Source organism: Neoarius graeffei, chromosome 10 (genome assembly GCF_027579695.1).
Source record: "Neoarius graeffei isolate fNeoGra1 chromosome 10, fNeoGra1.pri, whole genome shotgun sequence".
In the NCBI taxonomy this organism is placed as follows: domain Eukaryota; kingdom Metazoa; phylum Chordata; class Actinopteri; order Siluriformes; family Ariidae; genus Neoarius; species Neoarius graeffei.
Window position 1 is genome coordinate 3,222,497 of NC_083578.1, and position 13,096 is coordinate 3,235,592.

The window sequence follows — 13,096 nt, forward strand, 5'->3', positions numbered from 1 at the left end:
ACTCAAACCCAAAATCAACCCTATTATCCTCTAATGTGGGCCCAGCGTAACTAAGTTAAATCACTACTTCTACTTTTATCACAGTCTTTTTTGTTCACTCGTATCTGTACTTCTACTTAAGTAAATAATGTGTGCACTTTTGAAACCTCTGTTTGTTTAAATCAATATACTTTTCTGTAAAAAATAATCCATGTGACAATAGAAGCCATGGCCTAATGGTTAGAGAAGCAGCTTTGGGACCAAAAGGTCACCGGATTGATTCCCTGGACCAGCAGGAATGGCTGAAATGCCCTTGAGCAAGGCACCGAACCCCCACCTGCCCCCCAGGCTGCTCTGGGTGCGTTGTATGTCGCTCTGGATAAGAGTGTTCGCTAAACGCCATTAACGTAATGTAATGTAACAATAAAGTCATCATATTGCTGCGTGTGAAACAAACATGAACCCCATCTACTCACTCAGGCTGTGAATTTATTGCTCTCCAATACAAGAGTTTTGAATGTTGTCTCAATCTCTTCTCATTTCTCTGATAAAAAGAAATTTATTGCATGTGCATCGTCTTCCATTTAGACATACAAGGTCTTCCTTTTATTAGTGTATGTCAAACAGAAAACAAAGCCGGTTTAAAAGATAATGACATAATACTGTTAGAGTTTTAATTAGCATGAATCACTTGGCTCATTTCCAGTTATAAGAAACTCCAAACATAACACCAAAGATACGGAATCGAGCGTAGCGTAATGTGTTTGTAAAAGAATGTAATATGCAGTCTGTTGATGTGTTCATCTTGTTCTCAAGGACTGTTTCTCATAACAGGAGATAAACGGGAACACGATGACCTTCAGCCGGAAGAGAATTTACTTTCTATCTTTAATGCTGTGCATTTGTGTTCTGCTTACTGCATACACACACACACACACACACACACATTTTCATTTGAGGCGAATCTGCAGCATCAGGCCTTTGATGAAGGAGATCTATCAGGAAGTGTCTCACGCTAAAAGGCTGATTATTGACACCGTTCGCTGTTTTTTTTTTTTTACATGTTGGTTGATATTGCCCTGCCCTATTCTCTGTTTTCCCCACCGCTGACACGCCCAGTCCAGCTCAAAACCTGATTATCAGGCTCTTTGGTGAGCTGGATCAGGTGTGTTTGAAGGATGACAAAACTTTAAACTAATTACAGGAATAAGTAAGTGCAACACAAATCCATGATCCGTATAATAAAGGTAATGAGAGATAATAAAAATTTCAGAGTGACTGCCGTGTACTTCATTAGCTGAAGAACATGAACTAGTTTATAAACAGTACGGTACAACAGTTTGTCATATACAGAGTTCTTTATTACACTAATGGGAAACTACTATTATAGGGGTCAGCGAGAAGCAGCTTTGGGACCAAAAGGTCACTGGTTCAATTCCCTGGACCAGCAGGAATAGCTAAAGTGGCCTAAGGCACCGAAACCCCAACTGCTCCAGACTGAGCGTCTGCTGAATGCCATTAATGTAATGTACTGTCTGAACTGCTGGTTGTGCTCCAGCGACCTTTACCCCTGCAGTATTTTTAATTCTTATTTAAAGCCTCTCTGTTGTGAGGCCCGAATACCACACCGATAATAAACCTGCAAGCAGTTCTATTCTGATATTGTGTTCACTCAATGATCCTTGAAAATGCATTTATTAAATTGAATTTAATTAAAATTATTTCCATTTTAAATTACTTTTGGATTTAAAAGCAGTTCGAACATTGGTGACCCATGACCCCAACCATCACCTGAGCAAAGCTTTTGCAAGTTTCCATAATGCATCATACGGAAGTAAAATAGAGCTGAGGCAGTATGGGAATAGGCTCGAGGGTCCTTGGAAGACAAGGATTTGGGAATATAAGGTGCTTGGGAACATGGTCCTGGGAACATGGGGGCTTGGGAATAGGTAAGAGGGTTATGGGAAGATATGGATTTAGAAATATAGGGTCTTGGAAATATAAGGCTCTGGGAATATAGGGGTTTGGGATTGTATGATTTTGGGAATATAGGGTCCTGGGAATAAAAGTATTTGGGAATATAGTGTCATGAGAACATGGAGTATTTGGAATATAGAAACTTGAAAATATAGGGTTTTGGGAATATAGTGTCATGAGAACATGGAGTCTTGGGAATATTGAGACTTGAGAATTTTGGTTCCTGGGAATAAAAGTATTTGGGAATATAGTGTCATGACAACATGGAGTCTTTGGAATATCAAGATTTGAGGATATAGGGTCCTGGGAATATTGGGTCATGGTAATATAGAAAGCTTGGGAATTTAAGGACTTTGGAATATGAGCACTCTAGTATATAGTGTCAGGGGAATATGGGAACTTGAGACTTGGGAGGATAGTTACTTAGGAATATCAGGACATGGGAAAGCAGGGACTTGAAAATGCAGAGTCTTGGGAATGTAGGGAACTGGAAATATTGGCTCTTTTCAGTGATGTTCAAATGTTTTGCCTCATTTCTAAGTGCATAAAATAATAAGATAAAGATTAAATTGCTAAATATAAACACATATCCTTGTAAAAATTATTTTCTGTTTTAAATTAAAAATGTATTAACCAGGCTGCCTTGAAATTATTAAATTCAATGAAATTCATACAGTAAGTTAATAGATTGCCTGGTTGTGTTAACTTAGCATATGAGTTTCAGTGAACTCAGAATTTTAAAGCAGTCACTAACTTTTTTAAGTCAAAACAACAAATCATTTTTTACAGCAAGGAATTTCCTCATCAGCTTCTCTATTTTCTGTCTTGAAGCTAATAAGATTAAAAAAAAAACTCAGTTCATGTAACCAGAAACTGCAAAGAAAAGAAAAAAAAAGGAAAACTCCTCTGTCCTGATGTCAGAAAACTTTACTTCTGATTCCATAAATGTTATAAATTTCCTGCATATTTTGAATTTAAAAAATTACAAAATAATTAACTTATCACCGTTAAGGTAAAATCATCACATAAACAGAATAATATAGTGTGTACAAATAAATTATGTGTTCAATTCCATGTCAATGATGCAATAAATACAAGCAAAAGGTCAAAACAAGTAACATGGACACTGTAGATCATAAATTATACACAGAATACACATATTTATAAACAAAATAAATAAAACTATTACTTCTTTTATTGGATGCTTTTTTATTTAAAGGAATGAACCTAAAAAAACTACACAATTTTAACTACTGATAAACTGATAACATGAGGTATGGAATGTGTCATGTACATGACACAGCCTGTAGAAGTAATACAGAAGGGTGGCGCTTGCAGCCAATGTCTCACCCAATAATGAATGCTGAAGACAGTTTTGGGCGTAGAATTTGGGTGGGGTGACAGTCAATAAATACCATTAGTTCTCTTGGCTCATTGTATCTGCTCTGGTCATCTCCAGAGTCTGTCCAAGGATGCATGTTTCTGGAGTGATTTCTGCAGTTTTACTGCTTATTCCAGGCATCATAGCTCAGCAGATCTCCGATGATGCGTAAGAACTGTCAACATTTCTCATATTTTGCAGATTCTATAAGGAAAGATTTATATTGCATTTGATATTTCATTTGTACTCTTTGGATACCTTGAAGGATGGCAGAATCATAAGAATTCCCTTTGTGTCACAAAGGAGTCAACATTTATTAGGTTGTTGACCATCAGGCACTAAACTAGAGTTTCTTGAAAAAAATCTGACAAATAAAATAGATAACTTTAGGGATCTTGGAATGATAGGGACTTGAGAATATGAGACATGAAATACAGGGTGTTCAGAATATCCTCAGAGTCAATATAGGGCTCTAGCAATATAGGGATCTGGGAATATAGGGACTGGAAACAGAGACTTCAGAATACAAAGATTTGGCAATATAGGGCCCAGGGGATAGGGACTTGGGAATACAAAGGTTTGGGAATATAGGGCCCTGAGAATAGGGACATGAGAATACAAAGATTTGGGAATATAGGGCCCAGGGAATAGGGACTTGGGAATACAAAGGTTTGGGAATATAGGGCCCAGGGAATAGGGACTTGGGAATACAAAGGTTTGGGAATATAGGGCCCAGGGAATAGGGACTTGGGAATATAAAGGTTTGGGAATATAGGGCCCAGGGAATAGGGACTTAGGAATACAAAGGTTTGGGAATATAGGGCCCAGGGAATAGGGACTTGGGAATACAAAGGTTTGGGAATATAGGGCCCAGGGAATAGGGACTTGGGAATACAAAGGTTTGGGAATATAGGGCCCAGGGAATAGGGACTTGGGAATATAAAGGTTTGGGAATATAGGGCCCAGGGAATAGGGACTTAGGAATACAAAGGTTTGGGAATATAGGGCCCAGGGAATAGGGACTTGGGAATACAAAGGTTTGGGAATATAAGGCCCAGAGAATAGAGACTTGGGAATACAAAGGTTTGGGAATATAGGGCCCAGGGAATAGGGACTTGGGAATACAAAGGTTTGGGAATATAAGGCCCAGGGAATAGGGACTTGGGAATACAAAGGTTTGGGAATATAGGGCCCAGGGAATAGGGACTTAGGAATACAAAGGTTTTGGAATATAGGGCCCAGGGAATAGGGACTTGGGAATACAAACATTTGGGAATATAGGGCCCAGGGAATAGGGACTTGGGAATACAAATGTTTGGGAATATAGGGCCCAGGGAATAGGGACTTGGGAATACAAAGGTTTGGGAATATAGAGCCCAGGGAATAGGGACTTGGGAATACAAAGGTTTGGGAATATAGGGCCTTGGGAATAGGGACTTGGGAATACAAAGGTTTGGGAATATAGGGCCTTGGGAATAGGGACTTGGGAATACAAAGGTTTGGGAATATAGGGCCTTGGGAATAGGGCCTTGGGAATACAAAGATTTGGGAATATAAGGCCCAGGGAATAGGGACTTGGGAATACAAAGATTTGGGAATATAGGACCCTGGGGATAGGGACTTGGGAATACAAAGGTTTGGGAATATAGGGCCCAGGGAATAGGGACTTGGGAATACAAAGGTTTGGGAATATAGGGCCCAGGGAATAGGGACTTGGGAATACAAAGGTTTGGGAATATAAGGCCCAGGGAATAGGGACTTGGGAATACAAAGGTTTGGGAATATAAGGCCCAGGGAATAGGGACTTAGGAATACAAAGGTTTGGGAATATAGGGCCCAGGGAATAGGGACTTGGGAATACAAAGGTTTGGGAATATAGGGCCCAGGGAATAGGGACTTGGGAATACAAAGGTTTGGGAATATAGGGCCCAGGGAATAGGGACTTGGGAATACAAAGGTTTGGGAATATAAGGCCCAGGGAATAGGGACTTGGGAATAAAAAGGTTTGGGAATATAGGGCCCAGGGAATAGGGACTTGGGAATACAAAGGTTTGGGAATATAGGGCCCAGGGAATAGGGACTTGGGAATACAAAGGTTTGGGAATATAAGGCCCAGGGAATAGGGACTTGGGAGTAAAAAGGTTTGGGAGTATAGGACCCAGGGAATAGGGACTTGGGAATACAAATGTTTGGGAATATAGGGCCTTGGGAATAGGGACTTGGGAATACAAAGGTTTGGGAATATAGGGCCTTGGGAATAGGGACGTGGGAATACAAAGGTTTAAGAATATATGGCCCTGGGAGCATAAAGTGTTGGGCATATAGGGATTTGGAAATAGAGGATCTTGGCATAATAAGGACTCTGAAATATCGGACTTTTGGAATATAGGCATTTGACAGATATGGAACTGGGAAGTTAGGGACCAGAAATACAGAGATTTGAAAATATAGGGCCCTGGGAACATGCAGGGATACAACAATTCTTCTTATGTATAACTGTTTCTTATTTTTACAAGATAACTCTCATTGATTATTGAAAGAAAATAAGACCAAAAACACATCTGAATAGAAAATCTCTGAAATTCTGTTAATTTCTGTGACTAAAATTGTACATTTTAGTAAAATCTCACTTATATACAGTACATTATAATCATTTTGCCTTGAAAGTAAAAGCCTTTTTATTGTCTGTTTCATTCCCTGCATATTTTCCAAGCTTCCGTGTGCTTCACCTTTAGTAATATAATTGAAGATAATCATCATTGATGAATATAATGGCAGATTGGAGCTATAATTCTGTTTCTGTATGATGTAAAGAGACTGACAGGATTAATAGCACAGAACATTGCTAAGTAGAGAAAAAAACGAATTAGCCTTCTTTTTTTGTCTCCATTCAGCATTTACCTTGTGGCTGTGACCTCCCAGGCTGAAGGGGGCACCACGGAGACACTATGTGTCACAGTCAAACCCCGTCGATTCGTTCAACTGGATGTGACCCTGGAATATAACGAAATCTCCACCACTATTCTGAAGGAACGGTTTATAATACAAGAATACTACAAGTGCGTCACATTTCAGGTCAGACTCCTCAATATGACATCATCATTACATCATCTTAAAGGTGCAGCTTGCAAAGTTTCAAAGTGTTTCTAGACCTGTGATTAGTCTATAATCTTAAACGTACTTATGTATAAAATGATTTACAATACAAACTATTGGACATAACTCAATCATTTATTTGCCTCAAGCTTCTGTTTATATGTATATATATTTTTTTCCAGCCCAGAAATTAGCTCCACCCCCACCCCGATCACACTGGCTCAGTTCTTTAAAAAGTACTTCATATGAGATGTGTAATCATTTCAACAGAGCATTTTGAAGGAGCTGAAAGCTCTTCAGTGTTTTTATAGTGTGTGTAATTCATCTCACAGACCGCAGAGGGCGCTAATAAATTACACACTGCTCCTTTAAGTTTTTTTTTTTTTAAATCTTCAGTGCTGAGAACTCACTGAACAAATGAGCAAAACTGTTTATTAGCTGAAGAGTTGAATCAGGGAAAAAACAGTGATGCTCTTTAAATGAAATAAAATAAAATGCTGTAACTATAGAGAGCAACGTGTTGTGCTTTAAAGCCTGGTTTTCATTTTTTTCTCTAATTACTGTATGGTTTTACTGAGTATTTGATTAAGCCATTTGATAATACTTTTCATAATTTGCAGTCATCTGATTAATGACTGTAGATTATTTTACTGCTATTAAAGAGACTGATTTTTGTAATTATTAATACTACAAAAATAATAGAATACTGAGAATGATAATAATTTACTCATGCAGACACCATGGTGATTTAGCCGTTTTGTTTCGAACAGGTTCCTGTCGTAAGCGTGGAATCAGTGGCAGATATTACCATTCAGATTAAAGGGAGGACATCGCAGAAAAAGACGACAAAGATTCTCATCAGACCTCCGGCTAAACTGATCATCATCGAGACCGACAAACCCATCTACAAACCGGGACAAATGGGTAACGCGTCATATTTTTTTATCTATTTACAGTTAAATTTAATATTGTGGAACATCTGTGATGCAAATTAGTTCTTGTTCTCACTTACATTATAGCAGCTATAAACACTCGTTCCTTCACCAGCATCTCTTTGTTCTCGCTTTTAGAGTTACAGCGTCGCCTCTGACTATTACAAAGCGCTGACGCTGGAGACTCCTTCCATGTTGAAACATAAGCGGTTTTTATTCATTTATATCCAGAGCGTCTGCTGTACAAGTTCCTGTGAATGAGCTGCTATTGTTGAAATTATAACATATTATAATGAATACAAAGCTGTGATTTGTAGCTGCGCTGCAGTCAGAGCTGCTGTTTTTTAAGAATTATTCACTAAAGGTGAAGTGAATATCAGAGAATAATAACCGAGACAAAGTCGAGATGAAGTCGAGGTTATTATTTAACAGTTATTCCACAAAATCGAGTCGTACATGAGCTGATAGATGATGAAACGCGTAGCACAGAGTTGACTATAATCCATGTACAACGAGATTGAGTGGAATAACTGTTTTATTCTATCCACATTCACTGGATTTTGAGAAACAGAGCATTTTTTTTTGCAAATTCGATAGATAAAAACTTTATACAAAACATCCGACAAAATAATTTCCGTTTAGAATGTAAACAAACCGGTGAAATGACAGGAGCTATTTGTGAAAAATGCGATAATAATAATAATTCTTGAAAAATAAAAAAGATAAGTTCTAACCATCAAATACTTTCATTCCATATTTTGTTGCTTTGTTTTTTTTTGTAGCTTTTGGGATTTTGTTTTCGAATAGAGTTTTTATTTCGTCCTCAGTTGGTTCAGGAACATGCTCCACCATTTTGTTTTTCTCTACTCACAGTATATGAGCTGATATCCTAGTAGTAGAGTAGCCAATCAGAGTGCGCGATTGCTCATATCCGGTGAATGTGGATAGAATAATTCCCGATATTCACTGAGCCCAAGGCGGATAATTGTTTTAGTATAAAAACAGAGGTGATTATTGTTAAGAAATGTATTAAAAAATAATTTATTTCAGCCTTCAAATGTGGCATGCAATGGCCTAAAGGTTAGAGAAGCAGCCTTGGGCCCAAAGGGTCCCTGGTTCAATTTCCAGGATCAGCAGGAAAACTGTGAATGGACTTGAGTGAATGAACAGAACTTCCCTCTCCATCTGTATCATAGCTGAAGTGCCCTTGAGCAAGGCACTGAACCCCCAACCGCTGTAGCATCGCTGCTCTGGGTGTGTTCACTGCTTCAGATGGCAGAGGTGGACAGTAATGAAGTACGTTTACTTAAGTACACTTTCTGAGTATCGGTACTTGAGTATTTTTTATTTTTTTTTGGAAACTTATGACTTTAACTTCATGACATTTGAAAGACAAATATCGTACTTTTCACTCCACTACATTTCTATCAAGGTCCTGATTACTTATTACCATGAAGCAGCTTTGAAAGCGGATGTTTTTTCTTTTCTTTTCTAAAACGTGATTGTTTTTTTCTCAGGTGACGTTGAGACAGCCGATCAGTAATCACTAGGGTCACGTCACATCCATAGACTGGATAAAATCAAGTTCAATGATTTCTCAGCAGCGTTATTTGAACACAATCAGTTGATGGCAGAATGGAAGGAGGCGGTTCTTCTGGGGAACGCACACACTCATGGCTTTACCTAGAACCCATGTTTCAGTTTTCTGAAAGGATTGAAGATTTGTTTCGCTTTAAATGTTTGCTTTGTTTGCCTAAAATGAACCACATCACGACCTACAAAAACTCGCCATCCAACCTGCAGAAGCATATTGAGGGATATAAACGTTTTATTCCAAGAGAAAGCTTGCAGTGAAGTTGTCTGTGCTTTTAGAGCTAGCGATAACATTGCAATAGCTATGCAGTCTGGTTAGTCAAATGACTTTCTATGGATTTTCCCACCAAGTTGCCGTAGCCTTGTCCACGGCTAACAATAACACATAGCTAGTTAACTTGGACACTGTTAGTTAGCATGTAAAAACAGAGTTATGCGAACATCTCATTCTCATTATCTCTAGCCGCTTTATCCTTCTACAGGGTCGCAGGCAAGCTGGAGCCTATCCCAGCTGACTACGGGCGAAAGGCGGGGTACACCCTGGAGAAGTCGCCAGGTCATCACAGGGCTGACACATAGACACAGACAACCATTCACACTCACATTCACACCTACGCTCAATTTAGAGTCACCAGTTAACCTAACCTGCATGTCTTTGGACTGTGGGGGAAACCGGAGCACCCGGAGGAAACCCACGCGGACACGGGGAGAACATGCAAACTCCACACAGAAAGGCCCTCGCCGGCCCCGGGGCTCGAACCCGGACCTTCTTGCTGTGAGGCGACAGCGCTAACCACTACACCACCATGCCGCCCTTATGCGAACATGAATAACGTTAACTTATCTGAAGTCCTTTCAGAAATGTTTGAGCATAATCTTGCCAAATAAACAGAATGTAGAAATCTTTCTTTTCTAGTGACATTAGCTACCTAATATGATTTTGAGTTTGAAAAGAATTTGCTAGCATGTCAGGTGGAGCCTCAGCGCTACAGGTTCTACAAGCTTGTCAGTAAATCCAGTAGGTTGCTTGAGAGGCGTTAGGTTTTGTAAGTGCTGTGGCAATAATACAACAATGCATTGACAGAAAATGTACTTTTAATACTTAAGTATTTTTAAAAGCAAGTACTTCAGTACTTTAACTTAAGTAAAAATTTGACTGTACAACTTTCACTTGTATCGGAGTCACATTTGACCGCGGGATCTGTACTTTGACTTAAGTAACGAAGTTGGGGACTTTGTCCACCTCTTAATGGGTTAAATGCAAAGGAGGAATTTCACTGTGCTTGAGTGTACATGTGACAAGTAAAGGCGCGGTGCAGACTCGTGTCACTGCATACATGTCAACCTTTGGTCAATCAAACCTGTATAACCAACCTCCAAAATCCGTATTTCCCTTATAAAATCCGTATAAGATGCAAATTAAAATAATTTACCTAAAATTTGAATGATAATTAACAATGATATATCCAAGTTACTTTTTATTCAATATTAATAACAATAAACCTTCAGAATGAATACAAAGCTCCAATGTTCGACAAAAACACAAAGTGTCACTCTAATGTTCTGAATTGTACTCCATGACAGCTTTTTTAGCGCTCTGCACCAATACCTCACGAGGCTGCATGTCACAGCAAGTGTCTGTGTTGATCTTGCCGGAGCGCCCATTCAGAATCTTTTCAGTCGCTAGTGAAAGTCGCTCAGGTGGAAATACGCGTTTCAAACAAAATGTTACTTCCCGGTTGGCAGGATTCTCGCAATGCGGTGTGCGCATGATTAAAAGTGGAATGAAGTCTTGCTACCACAAGATAACGCGCGATTTCATAAGACTCTTTACTGGCTGTTTGTGCTGTCTGTGGTGTACAGTACGTTTGTAAATGTTATGCGCTCTTTTATCATTGTGGGAATTGATTATAGCTCTAAATAAATATTGAAGTTTTTTTTAAAGAATCCATATAACTTTATTTGTACGCCCGTATACTATGTTTATTGCATCAAATCCGTATAAAATACGGACATTCCGTATAGGTTGACATGTATGTCACTGATCTACACTGAGTCACATAAAACACTTTGTTTTGAAATTGATAAAATAAATCCCAATCCCACCTTCCCTTTGAATAGTTTTAGACCAAACTTTGGAGCATCTTTAGTGCTTTTAGGAACAGCGTTTTCTTTCATCATTTGTAATTCTTCCTCATGGTGATGAAGCGATTGGACGCCATTTTGCAGAGTCGCTCGAGGTGATTATGGAGAAATAGTCCGAATCTCTCGACCAATCAGCGCACGATTTTCTATAATCACTGAAGAAAATTCATCCACACTAACCACAATCCAGAATTCAAAAGTACTACGCTATAAAACTTATCAGTTTAACATCTTGAATGTGTCTCTTTCTTCAGTTCCTCGTGCCTTTCATTGTCATGTGTCTGTCTGCCTTTAGTTACTAGTTACGCCGTAAATGATGGATGTGTTAAAGACATTGACATGAAACATCTTTATAGATATTATCTTTTTTCTTCCCTACAGTGAAGTTCCGCGTCGTCTCTCTGGATTCCAATTTCTTCACCAACAACCGGACGGTACAAAAACCTTTATCATTTCTCTCAATACATAAAAAAAAATGTATTCATCAGTAATTATAACCTTGCTTATTGTTTTTGTGCAATTTGATAAAACTGCTTTGGAAGCATTATTAAAAGTAAACATTAATACACTTTTAGAAAACTAATCGCAGAACTTGAAAATAAATACAAAACAAGAAAAGAAAAGAATCGTATAATTAGAGTAATTCCCAGTAAAAAAAAAAATCATCCAATAAAAGAATGTATACAGTAATCTTTCCACAGTGCTCACTGATCCTTGTCGAAGTGAATAATAGTTAAAATAAAAACAGTTCGTAGCAGATCATGTGGACTGATGATGCGATATGAAGAGAATATTTTAATGATAAAAACATTCAGAATATTTCAAGTGCTTCAAAGCAAATTAGAGAAAAATAAAAACTAATTATGATTGAATTTCAACTTAAAAGTTTAAAAAGTTAAAGATTTAAAAGAGGTAAAAATATTTTTAATAATTTAAAAAGTCATGTAAAATGAAAGTAAGTAAAATAGAAATATAAATAAGTAATACAATAAATAACAATGAATTAGAATTAAAGGAATTTTTCTGGATTTAGTGTCTGAATTACAGTGGAATCATGATGAATATAAAACTTGATGATTTATGAACTCAGGATTCATAATAAGTTGCTATAACTGTACAGTTGTATATTTAACACATTTATAAGAGCCCTTTTTTCTTCTTTTTTCCAGTTTCCAAGAATAGACCTGCGGGTATGATGCTGGGAGCAACATTCAGCACTTATTATCTGAGATCTTCGTATATTTAGAATAAATATTTAGATTAATAAGTGCATTTACTCTCTGAATAAATTTCTCAGCTCTAAATCATGTATGTTGTGTGTTTGGATTTCATTTTTAGGACCCGAACTCAAACCGTATTGGTCAGTGGTTGGACGTGTCGACGAACAGCGGTTTTGTGGATCTGTCTTATCCCATAAACTCTGAGGCCACAAACGGATTTTATGTCATTACTGTCTGGGACAACAACCGTGACGAGATCGCAGAAACCTTCGAAGTCAAGGACTACGGTCAGGCCTGGGTTATTTTTACTAATGTACTTAGAATATTTTAGTGATGGAAACACCAACCAATTAAGGTTTTGTCTTCACCCAAAAACCCTGAAATACAATGTTTGTCCAACCCCAATTCCAAAACAGTTGGGACACTGTGTAAAACATAAAAAAACAGAATGTGAAGATTTGCAAATCATGGAAACCCTATACTTAATTGAAAATAGTACAAAGACAACATATCAAATGTTGAAACTGAGAAATTAATTTTTTTTTTAAATTTGATGTCAGCAACATGTTTCAGAAAAGTTGGGACAGGGGTAACAAAAGACTGAAAAAGTTGTATCCGGCTAAAAAAAAAAACTAATTAGGTTAATTGGCAACAGGTCAGTAAGATGATTGGGTATAAAAAGAGCATCCCAGAGAGGCGGAGTCTGTCAGAAGTAAAGATGGGGCGGGGTTCACCGATCTGTGAAAGACAAACAGTGCAACAATTTAAGAATT

The 13,096-nt window shown here is 38.0% G+C and overlaps 1 protein-coding gene across 1 annotated transcript in view; it reads left to right on the forward strand.

Moving 5' to 3' along the window:
* The first annotated feature begins 3,397 nt into the window (after nucleotides 1-3,397).
* The window catches only part of LOC132892753 (alpha-2-macroglobulin-like protein 1), a 38,991-nt gene continuing 29,292 nt past the window's right edge, over nucleotides 3,398-13,096 (forward strand). Inside the window, exons 1-6 of the mRNA XM_060931115.1 lie at nucleotides 3,398-3,505; nucleotides 6,232-6,412; nucleotides 7,204-7,357; nucleotides 11,485-11,537; nucleotides 12,273-12,293; nucleotides 12,442-12,610. Of these exons, the coding sequence (XP_060787098.1) occupies nucleotides 3,429-3,505; nucleotides 6,232-6,412; nucleotides 7,204-7,357; nucleotides 11,485-11,537; nucleotides 12,273-12,293; nucleotides 12,442-12,610 (655 nt within the window). The 5' untranslated portion in view covers nucleotides 3,398-3,428. The remainder of the gene's footprint in view (nucleotides 3,506-6,231; nucleotides 6,413-7,203; nucleotides 7,358-11,484; nucleotides 11,538-12,272; nucleotides 12,294-12,441; nucleotides 12,611-13,096) is intronic.